Here is a 23,577-nt window from a genome sequence, read left to right as displayed (position 1 = left end):
TCATGTTTTGGAAAGAAACTGCAGCCCCTATCATTACTATCCATAGCTCCAGGTTACAAAATGCATGTAAATATGTATGTGGCCACAGCAAACTCTGACTTCTTGGAGGGGCAGTTGGCTGGACATCTGCTGTGGATCTTATTGGTGCCAACAGCAAGGATTCAATTCCTGTTCTAGCTGGGGGTGGATTTGGGACCTGCCTCCTTGCCCTAACTGTTGTGGAGATCATGGCGCTGAGTTGGACCTGCCTTTGGGTAGAGAAGTGAGGAAGATTGAAGGTACACAAAATTAGAGGACCAGAGGACATGCCCAAGGAACACAACAGGAGATTTGCTATTCTGACTATATGACTATAACTAATAGTAAATTCACATATTGCTTTTGATATGTCTTGCGTGTCTTTTGAGACTCCAGTCATGGTAACTGTGGATGTTATATTATTGCCAACTTTGCACATAAGAAATGACTTACTAGCAACAATAAAGTCCATTTCTGAAGGCTGGTAGCTTTATAAAAATGTTAATTGCTTAATGCAAACTTCTTAACTCAGGTCTCTGCATTTAAACTGTCAATGAGACATGTATCCAAACACATCAAACAGTTAGATGTTAATGTTTTTCTATTTCTTTATTTTAAACTTCATGTATTCCTTATTTTGTAGAGTGATGCTGATGTGGAATGGAAGTTTGCCAGAGCCAAACTATGGATTTCCTATTTTGAAGAAGGACGGACACTTGCAGTGCCATTTAACTTGGTGCCAAGCCCAAAGTCCTTCTTCTATCTCCTAATGAGAATTAAAAAATCACTGACCAGCCTTTTGAGATGCAGAAAAGGAGAGTATCAGGAAAATGCAGAAATGGAAAAGGTAAAGTCTTAATAATTAACTTACCCAATAGATCTTTTACTGTGAAGAGGTTTTGAATATAGCATAATAAAAGTGAAATGGGTAATCTATCAATCAGCGTACACATGTCAAACAATAAACAAAAATAAGTACGGGCCAGGATTTTACAGCCCCTCCCTCCCGGCAGGATATTGCAGTCCTGCTGAACTGAATGGAGATTTAAAAGGCTCGCCACATCCATCGGGGGGAGACAGGTCGCGGTGGAACCATAAAATCCTGGCCATGCAGCAGTTCCAAGTATTGAACATAAAGTGAAACAGGAACAACCAAAAGATGATATATTAAGATGAAATGTGTAATTGCATAATGAAATGAACATGTCATGAATTTAATCACAAGCTAAGGAGGAACATTTCACCCCAGATTGTTTTTACCATAAGGGCACCAGACTGGGCTTGCGTCAGGTGGTAAGGGAAAAAACACTTGACCTCAGCCTCACCAACCTACCTTTCACAGATATTTCTATCCTTGATAATATTTGGCAGCGACCTTGCAAAAACAAAGGGCTGGATTTTACCAGCCTCTGGAGATGGGTTGGGAGGTGGGAGAACCTGTAAAATGACAGGTGAAAGTGTTGGGAGAGCTGACATCTTCATCCAGGTTGAATTATCACGTGATGGGTATTCCAGGGCCTACAATTGTTTTGTTGAGCAAACTGAAATAGTGAAGCCTCAGAACTATATTCTGCCATTTTCAATCTGTTTAATTTTTCCCTTCAGCTCAGGTACAGCAAACATTCGAGTATACGAAGTACTGAAGATCATAGTTTACAAAACATCAGGAATCCACCAACAAGGTACCAGGTAAGTAAATTTCAGTAAATAGGGGTGCCCTTGTGAGTGTTAAAACCTTAAAGTCTATAACCTTACAGACATATTTAAATCCAGAAATTCCTGTAGCCTCAAATCCTGGGATGGAAGTTATTTAAATATTGGAGGTGGCCACAACAATATTAGCATTTACTAGAGCTTGTGGTGGATTTCAGAGGAATGCCTTGCTGCTCTATTGGGAAAGAGAGTAGTAAAAAGGTCAGTCTGGAAAAAAAACTGCATTGGATCCAATCTTCTTGGCTTCTGTTCCGTTGAGGGGTCCCCATATTCACATAGTGATCATATATTACTGCATAGTAATCAGTCACTCATGTCTTGATTCCATTTGAATATGGTATTGTGACCCTTGTATAACAAATACACTTGCTTCATGCAGTTCTCATTGCTGCCATAAAATGCTATTTCCTTTATTCTGTGGTGGTCTGCAGCTCCCTGAAGTAGCTGTTAGCCTTCAAGGAGCTCACTGGAAGTGCTCACCAGCACTTGTGATGATGTCAGCGCTTGCCCTCATCCCGCCCCCACTGACTGTGCTGAGCCTTTCTCAGCACGCGTTTCATGCTGGCTGACCATTAATTGGCCAGCAAGCGTGAAATCAAGGTAGGGGACTGATCGGGGTTGGAGCCTCTTTCCCCTCTGCTCCCAGATTCGCCGATCGCGCATTCCTGACAAGCGAAAAATTCAGGCCCACATTGCGCGCTGAGAAAAAATCAGGATCTCTCCCTGTATTTTTCGGCACTTTAAAAAAAATCAGCTCATCAACGACAATTGGCAGCATTTCCTGACTGGTTATGTTACTAAAAAACAACTTAAATCACAACAATGCTTATAGTCAGCACCTCTTCCAAAATAATTGTCTCAGTTAACCAGCCCTTGGAAGAGCACATTCCTACTATTCAAATTGGAAATTTGTCTGCATGAGGTGCAGACGAAGACCATTCCTTGTTTAACTTACTCTCTTAATTTTATGTAAGCTGTCTTATAAATATTTAAATGGCCTTATTCTTTACAATTTACAATTGTATGATCATTCTCCAAACACTTGGTGCAGATAGTGCCATCTTTTGTCTAATAGAATCAAAGGTATATATTCATTAAAGCTATTTTTTTAAATTTGTTCATGGGATGTGGGGTTCACTGGCTAGGCAAGCATTTATTGCCCATCCCTAAATGCCCTTGTTTCGAGGATATTTAAGAGCCAACCACATTGCTGTGGGTCTGGAGTCACATGTAGGTCAGACCAGGTTAGGACAGCAGATTTCCTTCCCTAAAGGACATTAGAGAACCAGATGGGTTTTTACAACAATCAGCAATGGCTTCATGGTCATCATTAAACTTTTAATTCCAGATTTTTATTGAACTCAAATTCCACTATCCACCATGGCAGGATTCAACCCCAAGTCCCCAGAGCATTATCCTGTGTCCTGGATCTCTGGATTACTAGACCAGCAACAACACCACTACCCCATTGCCTCCCAGATAAATATTTGCATATTTAATAGCAAGGGAGCTGTGTTAAACATTGTCCTTACATTTGAGACATAACATTCCCAAATTTCTTTTTGATTAAATTTTTTTATAGATTTGTTTATTCATTTTTATATACACAAATAAAAATTTGCATTTCCTTTATAATCCAATTCAACCCCACTACAAGAGGAATTAATTAAACGTGGCTGAAGAGAAAGAAAGAAGAGAGAATTTGCATTCACATAGCACCTCACAAGACATCAGGATATTGCAAATTGCTTTACAGCCAATTTGTTTATTTTGAACTTTAGTCATTATTGTAATCATAGGGTGAAATCTTCCCAGATTTTCACTAAGTGCGGTAGTGCACAGGAAAACGAATGTTTTACCTGCTGGCCACAATGGTGGCTTTTCACGTCATATTGTACCAATCCCCCCTTATTAATCATGAATTCCCAGGAAACACACCATTTCGATGGCGGGTGGCTTCCAATCCACTCACCATGCCGTTACCTCGCTGCTTCCTCATGCAAGGCGCTATATTTAAAGTGCAGCCACACGCACACCTCTCAGTGCTTCCAGCCCAGGATTCCTACACAGAAGACATGACCCTGAAAGGCAAGAAGACTGCAGCCCCTCCCCAATTTAGTGATGCATCCCTGGAATGCCTTTTGGACACCATGGAGGCCCACCAAGATGTCCTCTACCTCCGCTCTGGCTGTGGGGGTGGGGGGGTGGGGGGGTGGGGGGTGGTGGTGGTGGGGGTGGAAGGGGGGGGACAGCAGTGTTCAGTGCCAATGCCCTGCAAAAGAGGACAACCACCCAGTGCCAATAGATGATAAATGATCTCCTCCAATCCACCAGAGTAAGTCATTACATTCAACTCACACATTCACAAACCCATCACATACCCCCAGGGATTGCACTCACTGCTGGTTCATGGAATATCACCATTGAGTCTCTCTCACACCCATCTTCATTGTCCTCATCTCATTCATGGGACCATTCACCACCCACATGCCAGGCATACTTATCATCTGGACTGGTAGGCATCCTGCTTATACTCTCTCCATCTGTGTCCATGAAGGTCAAGCTGGCACACAACAATAGGGAGAGGTCGCAGACCAGTGGAGTTTTACCTGAAATCAAGGTCCCCATGGACTTTGAAAGTAGAGTCATCCAGCTGGCCAGCGAGGATCTGGACCATTCTATGCTTCTATACTGACGGCGAGGCCAGTGCTGCTCTACCAAGTGAGGATCCAGCAGTGCAACATCCATTAGACAACCATGCTGTGAGTGATGTGTCCAGTTTTACAGGCCACTGCCATGTACTAATTATCTCCCCTTGCTTTCGCAGGCACATTTGGGGAACAGCTGAGGGAGTCCAACACCTAAGGACTCCAGTCATGCCACGAAGATACCTCGGAAAAACAATCTGAAGACACCCTCATTGAAGACTTGTCACAGCCCTCACCCACACCCTCCACCAGCACAGAGAGACACTCACTTCGGTGGGACCTAGTTTTAGAGTAGCCTTGGGGTCACAATCTGGTGAGTACATCACACTGTCTGATCCACAGCAGGCAGAGACAGAGACTTTCAAGATTTCCGGCACTTAGAGGACTGCTAGAAGCCAGAAATCTGCTGTATCCAAGTCAGATGACGAGCCTCTGAACTCAATCATAAAGCAGTTGCTGGAGCTGCAAAGGCAAGCTTGGAAACATCAGGAAAGGATGTCCACTGCACTCCTCAGATTTCAAGGCACGATGGAGGAGTCTGTCTGCCTTCAGTCTGAGGTGATAACGCTAGCATGTCAAGCACCGAGGTCAACACCAGTAGAATGGTGATTGCCATGGAGACCTTAGTCCAGGACAGCAATCCTGCATTGCCTGCGTGGGCTCAACCCTATTGCTGATGTCATGGCTGGCCTCCATCAGTGTTACCACGAGAGTGGTGTGAGGCAGCTCGATTTTACTCCAGCTACCCCTTCTCCTCAAAGAATCATCCAGGGACCCTCGGGCACCTGTAGGGAGGAGGATCAGCAAGCACACACCCCAGGGCAATCCGCCCAGGTGATTCTGGGAGTGTCCGGCCCATCTGAATCTCCTCTTCCCATGACCCCAGCAGCTCCAGCTCTGCAGGCCATGAAGGGAGCCACTGTTACACAGCAGGACTCCAGAAGTAGGCCGGGGCCCTCCAGGTCTCAACCCTCATAGGATGCCCATCAAGCTCATTACTGCCAGGGTATAACAGTCAGCAGGCTGTCTCCACCTTCACTGTGGATGTCCAGGGAGCATCAAGATGTAGCGGCAGGGTTAGGATGGTTAAGAAGATGTAACTCTTTTGGAGTCAACCAAATAAGCTAAAATAACAAAATGAAGGACAAAATAAACATAGCCCCTAAATTAGAGTAGCTGCAAAAACAAAGACAAAGTTTAAAGAAAACCTACAAACAACAATGTGATTAAGAGGGTCGAAAAGCACCCCAGCCCCCGCTGTGCCCGAGGGAGGGTTCGGGGCTTGGGTCTAATGTAGAATTCCGTCCAGACAGGGGTATGCTCAGACGGAAGACCACCGCGCACCTGTGCCACCTCGAGGCCCAGAATGATGTCGGGGCCGAGCACAACTGTCTTGAATGGCATTGGCCATGAGCCGGACGTCCACAGACGCGCGACATTCCAACTCCTGTGGAAGCATCCAGCCCACTCCTCTGCCACCCAGCACATTCCCAATCCTGGTCATCCTGGCAGCCACATCCCTCCTCTCTGCCAGACACTGAAAAGAGGTGAGGGGCAGATTCCTGAGCAGTGGCTCGCTGATGATAGCTGCTACTGCTAACAGGGGAGAGCTGCGTCATGAGGCGACCATGTTCCAGACTTTGATCAGGTCCTGGTAAAAGACGGGCAACACCCACAAGGAGCCATGAAGGTTAAGAAAATGTAACTCTTTCGAGTGCAAACCGTTTCCATCTGTTTCAGATTAAGTTACATTGTTTCATAGTTTGCCATTGTGAGATTTGAACTCTTGATAATCTTTTAAATGAAAACCAAATCAACAAAATTGGGATAAATCAGGCACAGCCCCTAATTCAGGTCAGCTGTAAAACCAAGGACAAAGCTTATAGGAACCTTACAAACTTTAAATCAAAATGTGATTAAAGGGGTCAACAAAACACCCCAGTCCCCGCGGTGCCCACCGAGCACGGAAGGCCTCGAGAGTGTCAGCAGACACCGCGTGCTCCCTCTCCAGGGACATCCGTAGGCGAACGTAACGGCGGAAGAGGGACAAACAATCGGGCGGGACTCCCCCGTCGATCGCCCGCTGCCTGGACCTGTTAATGGCCAACTTGGCCAGGCCCAGGAGCAGGTTCACGAGGAGGTCCTCCTCCTTCCCGATCCCCTTCCGCACCGGCTGCCCATAGATCAGGAGCGTGGGGCTGAAGTGCAAACAAAACATCAATAAAAGGTTTTTCAAGTAACTAAAAAGGGAGTGCAGCCTACAACACCCTATGTATACATGGTCCATGGACTCCACAAGACCGCAAAAAGGGCACGTGTCCTGAGAGTCCGTGAACCTATGCATCCTTTTATTATAGGGGACTGCTGCATGCAACACCCTCCAACCCAGGTCCCTGATAGAAAGGGGGAGGACACCTCCGTAGAGGGCCTCCCATCGGGGGCCTCCGCCACCGGACGGCAACAAGGCACACCAGGGCGTGTCCGGTCGACGGACAAGGGCGAGAAAATGGAAGGTGTGCAGCAGCAGTCCGTACAAAAAGCCCCTCTTTGCCGTGCCAAAAGGCATGGAGGGCATGTCCCCGAGGCGGCTCATATTGCGGGGCACCAGCACCCGAGGGAGGGTTCGGGGCTTGGGACCAATGTGGAATTCTGTCCGAACAGGGGAACGTTCAGACGGAAGACCACCGCGCACCTGGGCCACCTCAAGACCCAAAATAACGTCGGGTCTGAGCACGACCGTTCTCAGGTCTTGAATGGCATCGGCTGCGACCTGGACACTCACAGACGCGCGTCGCGCCAACTCCTGCGGGAGCATCCAGCCCAGTCCTCCGCCTCCCAGCACGTCCCCGATCCTGGTCACCCCTGCGGCCACAGCCCTCCTCTCCGCCAACCACTGAAAAGGATGGAGGGGCGGATTCCTGAGCAGCGGCTCTCTGACGATAGCCGCTACTCCTGACGGGGGAGAGCTGCATCGTGAGGCGACCACTTTCCAGACTTTGATCAGGTCCTGGTAAAAGACGGGCAACGCCTGCAAGGACACCGAGGCCCAGCTGTTCTATAAACAGGAGCTGCACGTCATAATTCAGGCCGTGCACCTGACGGAAGAAATACATCGTCAGGGCACACCATCTAGGAGGAGGCTCGACGTAGAGGTATCGCTGCAGGGTCTGAAGGCGGAAAGTCGCCACCGGTGTGTGTAGGCACACTAGCGCCTGACCACCCTCCCTAAGCGGGAGACTCAGAACTTCAGCAGCGACCCAGTGCAATCTTTTGTCCCAGAAGAAGTCGACTAACAATTTCTGGATTCTTGTGACAAAGTCTGGGGGAGGGGTCAAAGTGACCAGTCGATACCACAACATGGCGGCGATCAGCTGGTTTATGACCAGAACTCGACCCCGGTAAGATAGCACTCGGAGCAGTCCTGTCCAGCGCCGCAGGCGAGCGGTGACTTACGTCTCCAGTTCCTGCCAGTTCGCCGGCCAGGATTCCTCAGCAGGGCAGAGATGGACCCCCAGGTAGAGGAGGCTGGTCCTGCTCCAGGTGAAAGGCCTGAGCTCCTCGGGTAGGGGATCCATCTGCCACTGACCGACCAGGAGTCCAGAACATTTCTCCCAGTTGATCCTGGCAGAAGAAGCGGCAGAGTAGACCTCCTGGCACTCGCGCATCCTCCGCAGGTCAGCCGGGTCACTAAACATAAGGAGCACGTCATCGGCGTAAGCTGAAAGGACCACCCCGATGCCCGGCCCGCGCAGAACCAATCCCAACAACCTCCTCCGCAAGAGGCGCAGGAAAGGCTCCACGCAAATAGAATACAACTGGCCAGACAGGGGGCAGCCCTGACGTATCCCTCTCCCAAAGCGAAGGGGCGCCGTCAGGGACCCGTTAACTTTCACTAGACACTCCGCGGCGGTGTACAGAAGTCGGATCCGGGCGACAAAATGCGTCCCGAACCCGAACGCTCGCAGAGTTCCGAGTAAGTATCCGTGATCCACCCTGTCGAACGCCTTCTCCTCATCGAGAGACAGGAAGGCGCTCGACAGACCAGCCCTCTGGGAATGGTGGATGATGTCCCGGACCAAATGGATGTTATCATAAATGGTTCGGTCCGGGACGGTGTAGGACTGGTCAGGGTGGATCATGTGGTCCAGCACAGTGCCGAGCCGAGAAGACATGGCTCGGGCGAAGATTTTGTAGTCCGTGCTGAGGAGGGAGACCGTGCGCCAGTTTTTCAGAAGGCGGAGATCCCCCTTCTTCGGCAGCAGGGCAATCACGGCCCTGCGCCACGAAAGGGGCATCTCCCCGGTAGCAATACTCTCCCCCAGGACCCCCGCGAAGTCGCTCCCCAAGACGTCCCAGAACGCCCTGAAGAACTCCACGGTCAGCCCGTCTAGTCCCGGGGATTTGCCCCTAGAAAGACCGTCGAGTGCGCCGGTCAGCTCCCCCAGACTTATAGGGGAATCGAGCTTTCCGGCGCACTCCAGGCCGACCTGCGGCAGGTTCTCCCACAAAACTCTGCAAGCTTCCTCACTGGACGGATCTGGAGAGAACTGGGCAGTGTAGTAATCTCGGGCGGTGGCCCTGGTGCCCTCCGGGTCCGAGACAAGGGATCCGTCGTCGGCCAGCAGCGTAAGGAGCTGCTTACGGACCCCGTGCCTTTTTTCCAGCGAGTAGAAGAAGGGGGAGCCGCGGTCCATCTCCTTAAGGAAACAGATCCGTGACCTCACAAACACGCCCCGAGACCCGACCAGTTGCAGGTCCCGCAGCGCGCCCTTCTTCTCATCGTACACCGACCTCAGGGCCGGGTCCACGTCGGGCTGACGGAGACGTGCCTCCAGGTCGAGCACCTCCTTCTCCAACTCCTCGACCCTGGATTTGCGTCTCTTTGTCGGCCCCTTCGCGTACTCTTGACAGAAAACTCGGATGTGAGTCTTGCCCACGTCCCACCATAGCCTCAAGGAGGGGAAGCCTCCCCGCTTCCTTCTCCAGCCGGCCCAGAAGCGACGGAATGAGTCCAGAACCGCTGGTCTTCCAACAACAGGTTATTAAAATGCCAGTACGCGGACCCCGTCTGAGTGCAGAACGAAGTGAGCTCCGCCCACACCAGACGGTGGTCCGTGCACGGAACCTGCTGTATAGAAGCAGCTGGAACGCAGGACACGTACGCCTTTGAAAAGTAAAGGCGGTCGAGTCTGGAGGCTCCGACTCCAGGTGACACAAAGGTGAACACGCTGGAGTCAGGATGGAGATTTCGCCAGACGTCCACTAAGTCGAAGGACCTGACCAGGTCCCGCAACTTACTCACACCTCGCGTGCAGTGCGGGGTACCGTGACGGTCCCGGACCCCGAGGGGGCAATTGAAATCCCCCCTGAGGACGATGCACTCGCCAGCGTCGATGGAGCCGAGATGAGTGGACACTTCTTCAAAGAAGCTCGCTTGCTGCTGCGTGCCCAGGGGAGCGTACACATTCACAAAGTGAAGCACCGCCCCCCCCCCCCAGACGCACAGTCAGGTGCAGCAACCGGCCTGGCACCGGCTCCTTGACCCCCAAGATCTCCGGCTGAAAATGCGGGGCCAACAAGCTAGCCACCCCGCCCGAATTGGAGGCTAGGTGACTCATGTAGACCCCCCCTCGCCACTCCAGGAGCCACGTGGCTTCGTCTCCTGGAATGGTATGGGTTTCTTGCAGGAAGCACAATGCATACTTCCCGTCCCTGAGGACCAAGAAGTTCTGGAACCTGCGCTGTGCGCCCCTGCTGCCACGGATGTTGAGGCTGGCTATAGTCGTCTTCATTGTCAAAGGTACATCAAACCTTCACCTTAAGTAATTAAAAAGAAGAAGAGGACTTTTTAGTCCTTCCTCTCCTTCAGGAGTCCAGCAAGAAACGTTTGGACCCTCCGCCGCGCGTTCCTATCCAACTCGGGAGACTTGAGAGCCTCGCGAGTGGACCAGAACACCAGCGGAAATGAATGCCACCGGTCCAAGGCCAACTGAACCCGGTCTCGGCGACCGCGGTGCCCCGACAAAAAGTCCCAGAGTTCCCTTGGGGGGATGAGGGGGGAGTCAGTAGAGGGCACCAGGGGATCCACCGCCTCGCTTGAGAGCGACTCCGCGTAATCCCCAACGCTCACCACCGACACCCCATCCTCCTCCGGGTCGTCGCCTCCAGCTTCCAACCCCTCCCCCACATTGAGTACGGGGGCTGATTCGGAGCTGCCAGCTGGCTCTATCTGTGCCTCGATCCCACCCCCAGGATCAAGGCCAGAGGAGTCCTCTCTGGTCTCCTCTAAACTTTTTGGGCCAGAGGGCAGCGGCAGTTCTGATGCCCGCTCTCCTCCCGGCACCGGGTTGTCCGGGGAGCTCAGGACAAGCTCCTGACCTAAACATAGGACGCCCGGCGTCAAGGTTTGGGAGGGAGCGGGAAGGCCCTCCTTTTCGCCGCCACCCAATGACCCATTTATATTTTTTAAAATTTCCAAGCTGCAGTCCCCCGACGAGCCAGAAGGTACCTCGGGGGTGTTAAGTGCACTGGAGACGGACACCACCACAAGGGAGGTGCCCTCAGTGACCCCCAAGGGGCCCTGTTCAGGAGACTGCAGCAGACTGGTAGGGGGAACAGTGGTAGGGGTAGGAGTTTCGGGTTCCCCCAGAGGGCAGGGCGAGGTTTTACTGGGTGGAGACGCCACCACCTCTTCATCAAGGGAAGGGACACGCCCAACTTCTTCAGTTTGGGCGTCACCCACTTCCTCCTCCGAAGCGTGACGTCTCTTCCGGGTCAGGCTGGGGGCTAGGGAGACCTCCATTTCCGAGGCCCCCTCCTCCTTGTCCAGCCCTCCCGGACACTCCACCCTCTGGGTTTTTGATGTTTGTTTGCCCGGCTTGGGGTCCCGCGTCTTTTCCCCGCCGGCCCCGGGAGCACGCGCAGGGACGACGCCGGGCCCAGCACTTGGCGCCTTAGCGCCCACGGACCCGGGAGCACACGCGGCTATGACGCCGGGGCCGGATGATGTTTTTTCCCCCGAGCCGGTTTTTCCAGGTGTTTGGGGGGTTTGGGGCGTTTCACGGGCCGCCTCCAAATTTCGGGTCTTCCTCCGCGCCTTCTTACGGCGCGGGGGCTCTCCCCCTGCCTCACCGGCAGCCGAGATGGCAGCTGCTGCCGGGGTCGCTTCCCCTTGCGGGGAGGGAGATGGAGTGGTGGCGGGGGGAGGAGGGGCGGTGCCAGCCGCGGCCGCTTGGGTGGGGCTCGTGGCCTTGGAGGCGGGGCAGTTCTTTCTTACGTGCGCCACCTCCTTACAGGCATGGCACCGCATGCCCTCCGCGGTCCAGAAGACCCGATAGGCGGTCCCCTCAAAATTAACCAAGAAGGCCCCCTCCAGGCACTCCTCCCGGGCCAAGCGGATGAAAACTTGGCGCCGGAAGGAGTACACGTGGCGGAGGGCCGAGTCTTTGAGGCCAAGCGGGACTGGCGCAACCCCTGACCTGACCTCCCCCAGCTTATTAAGGTGGGGGAGGAGGAGCCCACATGGTATAAAGGGCGGGACATTTGAAATAATCTTCTGGGCGGTGGCCTCAAGGGGATCCACCGCCAGAAAAGTCCCGCCCACAGTGAGCCCCTTCTGCAGGGCGAGTTGCACCGCTCGCTCGGACCTCAAGAAAAAGATGGCCCTCCCATACATCTTTGAGGCCGCGACAATGGCTGAGGGGCCGACAACCCCAGCCATAGCCTTTATGCAGCCTCAATAGTCATCTCAGGGTGAACGTAGCATTTTACCCCGAGGGACCTGGTGAGGAGACGGAATGGCGACAGGGCAGCGGGAGCAGCAGGAGCTGCAGAAGCAACCACCCCCGCATAGGTCTCTTTTGTAGGCCCTGCCACCGGTGACAAAGCCGCCTCCACATTAGCCCTCGAGGGCCCGGCCACAGGAGATGTGGAACTGGCCTTAGGACCAGAGCCACGCCCACCCTGGGAAGGATTGGCCATTTTTTTTAAATTATATATATTTTTTAATATATATATATATTTTTTTAAATATACAATGTTCCTCCCTAGGGAGAGAGGTAGTAATAACCTCCCCCTTTTGTACAGGAGAGGAGAGGAGGGAGAGGAGTGAAGGACAGGGAGGCACAGGAGGGAAAAGGGAAGAGTCCAGGTGGGTGTCTCCAATGAAAGGTGGATGTTGGGTGGGGGCCTGATGATCTTCTTGCAGGGGGAGGCGATGTCTTCACCAGCCACCGCTGGCCTTACTGGGAAAGGGCTGGGTGGGGCAGGGGGTGTAGCAGAAAGGTGGTTTTAACCACACACCCCCCTCTCTTCCTTCCCCAAACCTTCCTGCAGTCTTCTTTCCTCCCCCTACAAAACACAGTCCTTTATTGCCCCCACCTTACACAAACAATAACATTGGACACCCACCTAGAATGTTGTTTTGAGACACAGTCCTGGCCTCCTGGCCTTCCTGTCCTGAAGCAGCAACAGAAGCTGTTCTTCTTCTCTCCCTCTCTCTCCTTTTGCTCCACAGGGGCAGGTCCAGCAGCAGCTGCAGCAAACACCCTCAAGTCCAGGAGCAGCAGCAGCAGCAAACACCCTCGAGTGCAGGAGCAGCAGCAGCAAACACCCTCGAGTGCAGATCCAGCAGCAGCAGCAAACACCCTCGAGTGCAGGTCCAGCAGCAGCAAACACCCTCGAGTGCAGGAGCAGCAGCAGCAAACACCCTCAAGTGCAGGGGCAGCAGCAGCACATAGCAGAAGCAACCCCAAAGGCAGCAACAGAAACAGTTGAAACACTGAGGAGCAGCAACACCAACACCACACACCTTCTCTTCTCAGTATCAGGGAACCAACTGAATCCACAATTGCCTCCACAGGATCGTTAAGAAGATGAACTCTTGATCTTGGGGTTCCAAACACAGTACCATTACCACTTGGCTATTTAGGCCAAGCAGGTGCACAGCCTTGGCATGGATGTTAATCACTTGTACATAATGTTCACCACTGTAAGTAAACTCCCAATAATGTCTCCTTATCTATGGCTTCTTGTTCTGGTGAACAGTGTTTGTGTCACTCAGATGTGAAACCTTGGTTCCTACACAAGATAAAGGCAGGTGTCTCAGTCCAGGGCCTCTTCCCTGTGCTTTGTGCAGCCTTCAGACCAAAGTGATGGTCCGGTCTCATATTCCCTGGACACATTACTAATGCCTGCACTTCGAGGGTGCTGGTCATTGCTGTCAGAATGTCATGGGCAGGCGTCACAGAGTTCCATCATTCTCTCTGTGTGCTCTCAGCACCTTTAAAGTGGGGCTGGCTCCCATCTCTTCAGTATCTGTGACCAGTGACACTGTGCTCCTGAAATGCTCAGGGGCTGAAGGCTGACAAAGGACCAGATGCATTTAAAGTTTCACGGCTGCGTTTCCATGATATGACACTGATCGCAAAGCACAAGCGAGCTGCCCTCAGCTAGACAGGAATCAAACATTCTCAGGGGCTATGTGTTCTATGGAGTGTCCTCAGTGCATGTCCTCATCATCCTCCTGTAATCAAGCAACTATTAGGGCCTCCACTGTGTCTCCATGATAGAAGCTTATCACAGAGGGTATGTGCACCGTTATCAGCCAGACTGGAGTCAAACATCCACAGATGGAATGTGAGGATCTATGGGGCCTCCTCACTGCATGTTGTCATCATCCCCCATGAATCTGGTAGTTATGAGGGCCTCCTGAGCGCACCTCTCTTGTCGAACCAGTGCAAGGACCTCATCCCCATCAACATCCTCCTCATCAGAGGTGACCTGCAGCCCATCTCCTCCTCAGCCAGCTCCTCTCTCCATTGTAGCGCTAAGTTGTAAAAGGCACAGCAGATGACGATGATACATGACACCCTCTGGGGGCTATATTGCAGGGCTCCACCAGACCAGTCCAGGCACCGGAACCTCATTTTCAGCATCCTGATGGTTTGCTCCACCAAGTTGCGAGTTGCAGCATGAACCTCGTTAGACCTTCTCTCTACTGCAGTCTGAGGCAGCTGCACGGGTGTCGTCAGCCACGTCCTCTGAGGGTAGCCCTTGTCCCTGAAAAGCCAACCCTGCAGCTTCTGTGGACCTTGGAAGACATCAAGGATCTAAGACTGACTGCGAATGTAGGATGCGTTTGTGGTGGTAGCACACCAGCTGAATATTTAGTGAGTAGAAGCTCTTGTGGTTTACGTAGTTGACTGCTTGTTGCCATGGAGTTATGAGTGCCGCGCGAGTGTAGTCGATGGCACCTTGCATCTGTCGGAAACCTGAGATCTGGGCAAATCCCAAGTGGTCTTGCATGCTGGCTTTCCTGGTCCTGGGCAAAATGCATAAAGTTGTGTGCCCCCACGAAGATGGCATCAGTGACCTTATGGGTGCATTTGTGGTTGGAGGCTTGCGATACCCCACAGAGGTCACCTATGGAGCCCTTAAATGGAGCCACTGGCCAAGAAATTGAATGGCAAGGTAACTATCTTGGCCACTGGCAGTGGATGTCCTCCATGTCTCCATGGCATCAAATCCCTGCAGCAGGTGGCAGGTGTGACCAACCAGTTCCCTAGGCATGCACAGTTTTTGGCGACACTGGTTCTTGGTTATCTGCAGGAATGAAAGGCGGTGTCTATAGACCCTGGGTCTAGCTAGATGCCAACCAGTGATGGCTTGCTGCTCCTTTTCAGTATATGCAGGAACCCCAGCCGTCCCTTCTTGCTAAGGGTGCTGCTCCTCCCTCTGCCCAGCCAGGCATCCCTGTTACTGTCTTCTTCGTCTCTGCTCTCTGTAAGCCATGAGGCATACAGCTAGATCACAAGGCTCCATGCTCCTGATGTACTCCTCCCACAGGATGAAAGAGAGAGACACATGGGTGTTCTAAGAACTTCTCCTGGTTAAGTCTGAAGGCCCCTTAATGCACCTTAGAGAGTGCAGGCCACCTCTTGGATGGCCAGAGTTTAGTGCGTTGCATGGCTGCCCAAGACCCCACCCAACTCCATCCCACTCCACGTCATCAGTTGACTGCATGCTGTGCCCTCAGCTCTCCTAACCCGCTCTGCAGCAAGGCTGCACTGTTAGCTTCAACCATGGGGGAGACTGGTCGAAACTGGGATGATGACTTTGCAAGGGGCTGTGAGCACCTCCACCAGTGACTGCTACATGGCCAGCTTTAGCAAGGAGATTGTACAACGTGCCCAGTCATCCAACTGTTCTGCAGTTCATTAAAATGCTCATTAGTTTGTAGTTTGTGCCCGAGGGGTGAAAAGCTCTGAAGTACTTCCCTGCCTCTGCGTTCTTGAGTGAGCAGATAAGCTAGAGACTGAACTCCAAGAGGAATGGTCATTTTATACAAGGTTTCCCTAATGCATGGCTACTTCCTTCCACCCTGCCCCCACATCCCCCTCCCCAATTCACCACAGCCACAGTGCAGCCCTTGCCCTGGCACTGCACTGTCAGCCAGTCGGGAAAAAGCAACTTGCCTGAATGTGCAGTGCCTCAACTTTGGGGTCCACCAGGTGACCCTTGCAAGTGCTGCATAATGCTAGTGTGCACTCATCTCTGAGTTTCCCTTGAAGTGCAGTGTGCCAAGTATATGCCTTATACATGCTGTTGTGCCCAGATGATCCAGGTGTGGATGCTGTGGGCTTGGAGTCACATGTAGGCCAGGTCAGGATGACAGATTTCCTTTCCTAAAGGGAATTAGTGAACCAGATGGGTTTTTGCAACAACTGACAATGGTTTCATGGTCATCATCAGACTTTTAATTCTAGATTTTTATTGAATTCTGCTGTGGTGAGATTTGAACACAGGTGCCCCAGTACAACCCTGGGTCTCTGGAATACCAGTCCAATGACAATACCACTATGCCACAGCCTCCCCCCAGCTGTTGGGTAAAAGGAGGCAAGAATGGTTGGAAGCATAAAGTTCATTTACAGAACTGCTCGTGAACCAGGACAAGTGGGAATCTTTCTCCTGGCCAAAGAAACCTCACTGTAAGACACTTAAAGTCTGTCCAACTCACCACCTCCATGATATCAAACTTATGATCTCCCCCCATGACCCCTTGTAAACACTGAACATCCCTCACTCGATTTCTCTCTGATCGCCAACTCTGCTATCCTATGCGGTATCGTCCCCCTGCCTCCATCCCTGCAACGACCATCTCACCTTCTGACTGCACTCTACCCACCCTGTGATCCCTTCCCTTCAATGCCTCGTCCATGATCTTTCCCCTCTCTCCCCCCAACCACTGGGCTTACCTGCTTCTCTGTCATATGCTTGTGCTGCAGGCCAACAGAAGATGTTAAGGATTGTATAAGATTAGAGTTGCCAGAAGTAGTAGTAAACCTGAGAACTGGGAGGATTTTAGAATGCAGCAAAGGGGCACCAAGAAGCTGATAAAGGAAGAATAGAATATGAATGTAAACTAGCAAAAAACATAAAAATGGACAGTCAAAGCTTCTATAGGTACATAGAAAGAAAACATTTGGCTAAGACAAATGTGGGTCCATTACAGGCAGAATCAAGAGAATTTAAAATGGGGAATAGAGAAGTGGCAGAACAACTAAGTGATTACTTTATGTCTGTCTTCACTGAGGGAGATACAGGAAATCTCCCAAAATTAGAAATCTGAGGGACTAGGGAGTACAAGGAATTGAAGGAAACTGGTATTAGGAAGAAAGTTGTATTGGAGAAATTACTGGTTGATAAGTCCCCGGGAGCTGATATTCTACATCCCAGACTGTTGAAAGAGGTAACTTTGGAGAAAGCGGATGCATTGGTGATCATCTTCCAAAATTCTATAGATCTTGGAATGGTTCCTGCAGATTGGAAGGTAGCAAATGTCACCCCACTGTTTGAGAAGGGAGGGAGAGAGAAAACAAGGAACTACAGATCTATTAGCCTTACTTCAGTAGTAGAGAAAATGCTAGAATCTATTCAAAAGGATGTGATAAATGGACACTTGGGTAATAATGTTTTGATTGGGCATAGTTAACATGGATTTATAAATCATGTTTGACGAACCTGTTGGAGTTTTTTGAGAATTTTACTAATGGAATTGATAAAGGGGAGTTGGTGGACATAGTGTACTTAGATTTTCGGAAGGCACTTGATAAATTCCTACACAGGAGGTTGGTTAGCAAAATTAAAGCATATAGGATAGGCGGTAATATATTGAAATGGATTAAGGATTAGTTAACAGACAGAAAACAGAGAGCAGGAATAAACGGGCCATTCTTGTGTTGGCATGTGTGTTGGTGTGGAAGATGCAAAGCAGCTTGAAGGGGATTTGGAGAGACTTAGTAAGTGAGCAAGAACATGGCAACTGGAATATAATGTGAAAAAATGTGAGGCTATCTGCCTCAAGAGAAACAGATATGCAGGGCATTTTTTAAATGGTAAGTGATTAGAAAGTGTAGATGTACTAAGGGATATGGGTCTCCTCGTTAATAAGTCACTGAAAGCTAACATGCATGTGCAGCAAGCAATTCGGAAGGCTAATGGTATGTTAGCCTTTATCGCAAGAGGATTTGAGTAAATGAGTTGCGAAGTCTTGCTTCAATTGTATAAAACCTTATTAGATTGCACCTGGAGTACTGTGCACAGTTTAGATCCCCTTACCTTAGGAAGGATATTATTGCCATAGAGGGGGCAGCATGAAGGTTCACCAGACTTGTACCCGGGATGGCGGGACTGACCTATGAAGAGAGATTGGGGAAATTGGGTTATATTTTCTAGAGTTTCGAAGAATAAGAGGTGATCCCATTGAAACCTACAAAATGCTTAAAGGGATAGACAGGGTAGATGTAGGTAAGATGCTTCCCCTGTTTGGGGAGTCTAGAACCAGGGGATACAATTTCAAAATAATGGGGAAACCACTTAGGACTGAGATGAGGAGAATCTTTTTACTCAGAGGGTTGTGCATGTTTAGAGTTCTCTCCCTAAGAGGGCTGTGGAAGCTCAGTCATTAAGTATGTTTAAAGCAGAGATTCACAGATTTCTGAATACCAATGACACAAAGGGATATGGGGATAGTGTGAGGAAAAAGCATTGAAGTGGATGATCAGCCATGATCACATCGAATGGCGGAGCAGGCTTGATGGGCTGAATGGCCTACTCCTGTTCCTATGTTCCTATGTAGGCTGTTGGCTAGGAAACCTGGAGAGATTTTTTTAAACCTAGTCTAGAGGATGATCGGAAGACCATACTTCTGGTTCTCACCTCTGGGAAGATGTGAGATGCATCTTTCCATGTTCATTTGAATCACAAAAACCACAATATTTAGTACATGAACATTTGAGACAGTTTCACATCAAGTCTCTCCTTGCTCTTGATGCTAGAACTGTAATACAAAGGAGGGATGTTTGTTGCCTCTGGAGTAGTTGGACAATATCCCAAGAGTTGATTTCTGCAGGCTCTTCTGGAGCAGAGCTTATAGTAAATATAAGCATTTCCATTATAGAGGCCTTGAACCATTTGTAACTGTAAGCAGAGTAAGTGTTTAGCTTAAAAACAAAAAACTGCGGATGCTGGAAATCCAAAACAAAAACAGAATTACCTGGAAAAACTCAGCAGGTCTGGCAGCATCGGCGGAGAAGAAAAGAGTTGACATTTCGAGTCCTCATGACCCTTCAAGTGTTTAGCTTGCCTGCTAGGCCAATAGTGCAGTTTGGCATACATTGGGCTTTTACACACTTTTACAGACATTAGGTAAGTTCTGCAGCCAGAAATGAAAGTCACGACTTTCAACAAATGCACAGTTTTTTCTCTGTGGCCACCACTGTTGTACAATCTAATCTGCAAAATCAATAGCATGAGCTCCAGAACATTACAGGTCCTGGACATTGTGCAACTGATTCTATTAGAACACACTCTGTAATAAGAAGTCTGTCAAGTCCTTTTTCCAAAGTGACCATGCTAGGTTACCATGATCTTAATTATAATTGTCCAACCAGGTGGACGTGGCTTTCCTCTAAAGTGTGAATTGAAAAATAACTGAGAGAGGTTGTAAATTTTTTTTCAATTATGTGATTTTGAGACTGCGTCAGAATGTTTTAAAATTATAGTGTAGTTAGCTTCAAAGCCTTTTAAATCTATTATTTAATGCTGGATAAAATGCATTTTTAGGAAAGCGTTACCTTCCCTGTGCTCTCCCCTTTTAGTCACTTTGAAGCTGGATCTTATCCAATACGTTGTTAACTTTTTTATATAATATTATCTTGAGAAATTGCAACAAAAATGCTCACTTTATTGGGTTTTAAAATGTGTATTGGCTATTTTTGTTGACCAGTTTCAAATGAAGGAAGAGCAATTAGTTGAGTGGTCATATTGTGTTTATGTTGCAGACCTCCTTCAGAAAGCAGTTATGCAAAACCTATCATAACTCTGCAAACAGTAGAGATGGTTCTCTTAAATAGTAAAATGGTTTTTACAATACCAATCCTATATTAAAATTGCACGTTTGGTCTAATGCAACAATGGGTTAATATTCCTGGTGGTGTCTCTCTGGCCACTGGATCTGTACCTGTTCAGGCCTCAGTGTACCCAAATATGGCAATTCAGGTTATTTGAATAGCCATTGCAGGGCCCAGCATTTGAAAGGAGGCCAGGAATTTTGGCTGCTAGTCCAGGCCTAGAGCAGCAGCAGTGCCTGCTCTGTGTGGGGCTTTTTGGCTACTTCTGTCCCTCAGAATTAATTTTCAACAACATGCAAAGAGCAAAATGTTGAGGGAAGTGCAGGAACATCCTCCCCCCAGCACTCCCATAACATTTAAATTAGTGCCCTACACCTGCAACTACTGCAAATATCACAGTATCACAATATCTTTACAGTGCAGAAAGAGGCCATTCAATCCATCAAGTCTGCACTGGCTCTCTGAAAAAGCATTCCTCCTAGTCTCAATCCCCTGCCTTACCCCTGTAACCTTGCACATTATTTCTTTTCAGGCAACAATCCAATTCCCTTTTCAATACCTCAATCAACCCTCATTCCACCACTCTTTCAGGAAGTTTGTTCCAGACCCCAAGCACCCTCTGAGTGAAAAATATTTCCTCACATCACATTTACTCCTTTTGCCAATTATTTTGAATCTGTGCTCTCTAGTTCTTGATGTAATCTTGAGTGGGAGCAGTTTCTCACTATTTACCCCTCAGGATCTTCAATACTTCTATCAAGGCTCCTCTCAGCCTTCTTTTGTCCATGGAAAACAGTCCCAACCTCTCCAATCTATCCCCTTAGCAATAGTTCTTTATCCCTGGAATCATTCTTGTGAATCTCCTCCTGTACTTTCTCCAATGCCTTCACATCCTTCCCCAAGTATGGTGCCCAGAACTGGGTGCAATACTCCAGATGAGGCCTAACCAGTGTCTTATACAAGTTCAACATGATCTCCTTACCCTTGTACTCAATGCTCCTATTAATAAAGCCTAAGATACTGTATGCTTTATGAGCTGCTTTCTCAACATGCCCTGCCATCTTCAATGACCTATGTATGTATACTGCGTGGCCCCTCTGTTCCTTCACCACCTTTAGAGGCTCTCTTTTTTTCAATACTGCCTCACCATAGTTTTCCTGCTAAAATGAATCACCGCACACTTCTCTGCATTGAACTTCATCTGCCACTTATCTGCCTAATCCACTAACAGGCCTATGTCCTTTTGAAGTTCAAGACTATCCTCACCATAGTTGACAATATTTCTAATCTTTGTATCATCTGCAAATTTTGAAACATCACATCACAGTCTAGGTCATTAACATATATCAGGAAGAGCAAGGGTCCTAACACTGAGCCCTGGGGAACTCCACAACAAACCTTCCTCCACTCTGAAAAACAACCAATTACCACTACTCTCAGTTTCCTATCACTCAGCCAATTTCTTACAAGTTCTGTCGAAGGGTCATGAGGACTCGAAACGTCAACTCTTTTCTTCTCCGCCGATGCTGCCAGACCTGCTGAGTTTTTCCAGGTAATTCTGTTTTTGTTTTGGATTTCCAGCATCCGCAGTTTTTTTGTTTTTATTCTTATCCAAGTGTCTGCTTTCCCTTTTATTCCATGACCTAGAATTTTGCACACAAGTCTGTTGTGTGGCACTGTATCAAATGCCTTTTGAAAATCCAAATATACAACATTAACAGCATTTCCCTTATCAACCTTCTCTGTTACCTCCTCGAAAAACTCCAGCAAGTTAGTTGAACAAGATTTTCCCTTAATGAATCCATGCTGACTTTCTTTAATTATCCTGCACTTGTTTAGGTGACTATTGATTTTATCCCATATTATAGTTTCCAGATATTTCACTACCACTGAGGTCAAAATGACTGGACTGTAGTTGCCGGCATTATCCTTGTACCCCTTTTTGAACAAGGGTGTAACATTTGCAATTCTCCAGTCCCCAGGCACCTCCCCTGTGTCTAAGGAAGACGAAGATTATCACTAGTGCCTCCACAATTTCCACTCTCACTTTCCTATGTATCCTTGGGTGCATCTCATCTGGCAAGTAGAGGCAGTCTATGGCCGGGATTTTCTGTGCCTGCTGGTGTCGGGCGTGTTCGGTGATGTTTGTGGACATTATGGGGAGAAGTCCTAGTATCGGTTTCATGACGTCATGAAATCGGTTTGCGATCGTTCACTCAGTCCACCAATGGTGGGCCGGGTTCCCCGCCATCAGCCGCTGGGTACCTCATTGTAATACATCAGCATATCATCATAAGGCCAGGCTGCCGGACTCGTTCCCCCTCACCCCCGATGGATCATCCGCCCATGCCAATGAGAAAACACACTGATACAGAACACGTTTTGACAAGTGTGATGTGCACCAGGGGCTTGCTTACTTCACAGACATCCGAGGAGCAGAAAATGCTGGTCCTGACAGCAACAGAATCCTGGAGGAACGTCCATGGCATGCTGGGTGATTCTCATGGACATGGCTCAGCTGTGAAGCAGCTCACAGAAGTCTGAAAGTCACTGTTGATGCACGCAGTGCATGATGGTCGAGGGGGTGGGAGAGGAAGGTCCAGGATCAACTGGGAGATGAAGAGGTGTCAGGGGGTGAGGTTGGTAGGGGGGAATGAATGTGCCGGGGGGGGTGATGTTGGGAGGGGAGGAGGGAGTAGGGGGAGAAGGGGGTGATTGGGGGAGAAGATGGCAACTGGGGGAGGTAGATGTAAGGGGGGGTGGAAGGAGTACGGAGAGAAGACAGAGTCCAGGGGGAGGAAGGAGTACAGAGAAGGGAGGGAGTAAAGGTGGAGGAAGGAGTCGGAAAGGGGAAGGAGTAAGGCGAGAGGGAAGAAGTGAGGCTGGAGGAAGAGGTAAGATTGGAGGAGGAGTCGGAGGGAAGAAGGACTAAGGGTGGAGGAAGAAGTAAGGGTGTCTGAGGGAGTCAGGAAGGGGAAGGACTAAGCAGGGGGGAGTCCAAGGGGTGGGAGGACTAACAGAGGGGAAGGAGTCCAGAGGGGGTAAGTGGTTGCGGGGGAGAAGGGGTCCAGAGTGAGGAAGGATTTGGGGGGGGGAAGGGTTCCAGAGGGAGGAAAGGATTCTGGGAGGGGAAGGTGTCCGGAGAGGGGAATGTCCAGGTAAATGTGTAAGGGAGGGGTCCGATTGGTCCATGACCGCCTCCAAGAGAATGAACTGAGGGTGTGTGTGGAATGAGGGAATGGTGAGAATGACCGAGGGCAGAGTGAAGCAGTGGGGTGAGGGCTCGACAGTAATGGTACAAGGACTGGCAAGGGTGGTTGGTGGGGACTTAGAGGCAGACACGGACCCTTGGGGTGGGAAGGAGGACATTGGGGAGGTGAATGTGGATGGGGGTGGGATTTTCGGGAAGGAAGAGAACATGCACGTTCACCTAGACATCCCCGAAGGAAAATGTTTGTGGCTGGTAGGTCACAGAGGGGAGGTGGAAGTTGATACCAGGTGGTCAACTGTGATGGGGAAAAGAAATGGGTGACTGGGGAGGGGAAAAGACGGAGGAACGCACGCAAAGCAAATCCAGACCATGCTGTCCAAATTGAAAGTGAAATGACAGTCGTGGTGGGCGAGATCAGATGCTGCATGGGAGTGTGTTCAGTGGGTGGGAGGAGATGCAGGTCAGCTCAGATGGACAACTGAAATTGAACCCCAGCAGGCAGCATTGAAAATACTCA

At 49.7% G+C, this 23,577-nt stretch overlaps 1 protein-coding gene across 1 annotated transcript in view; it reads left to right on the top strand.

Moving 5' to 3' along the window:
* The window catches only part of LOC121283796 (short transient receptor potential channel 6-like), a 230,763-nt gene that overhangs the window by 194,864 nt on the left and 12,322 nt on the right, over nucleotides 1-23,577 (top strand). The window contains exons 9-10 of the mRNA XM_041198521.1: nucleotides 662-865; nucleotides 1,624-1,707. Of these exons, the coding sequence (XP_041054455.1) occupies nucleotides 662-865; nucleotides 1,624-1,707 (288 nt within the window). The remainder of the gene's footprint in view (nucleotides 1-661; nucleotides 866-1,623; nucleotides 1,708-23,577) is intronic.

The sequence above is a fragment of the Carcharodon carcharias genome, chromosome 11 (genome assembly GCF_017639515.1).
Source record: "Carcharodon carcharias isolate sCarCar2 chromosome 11, sCarCar2.pri, whole genome shotgun sequence".
NCBI classification, from domain to species: domain Eukaryota; kingdom Metazoa; phylum Chordata; class Chondrichthyes; order Lamniformes; family Lamnidae; genus Carcharodon; species Carcharodon carcharias.
Note: the sequence above shows the minus strand (reverse complement) of the source record. Positions and strands in the feature narration are given on the sequence as shown.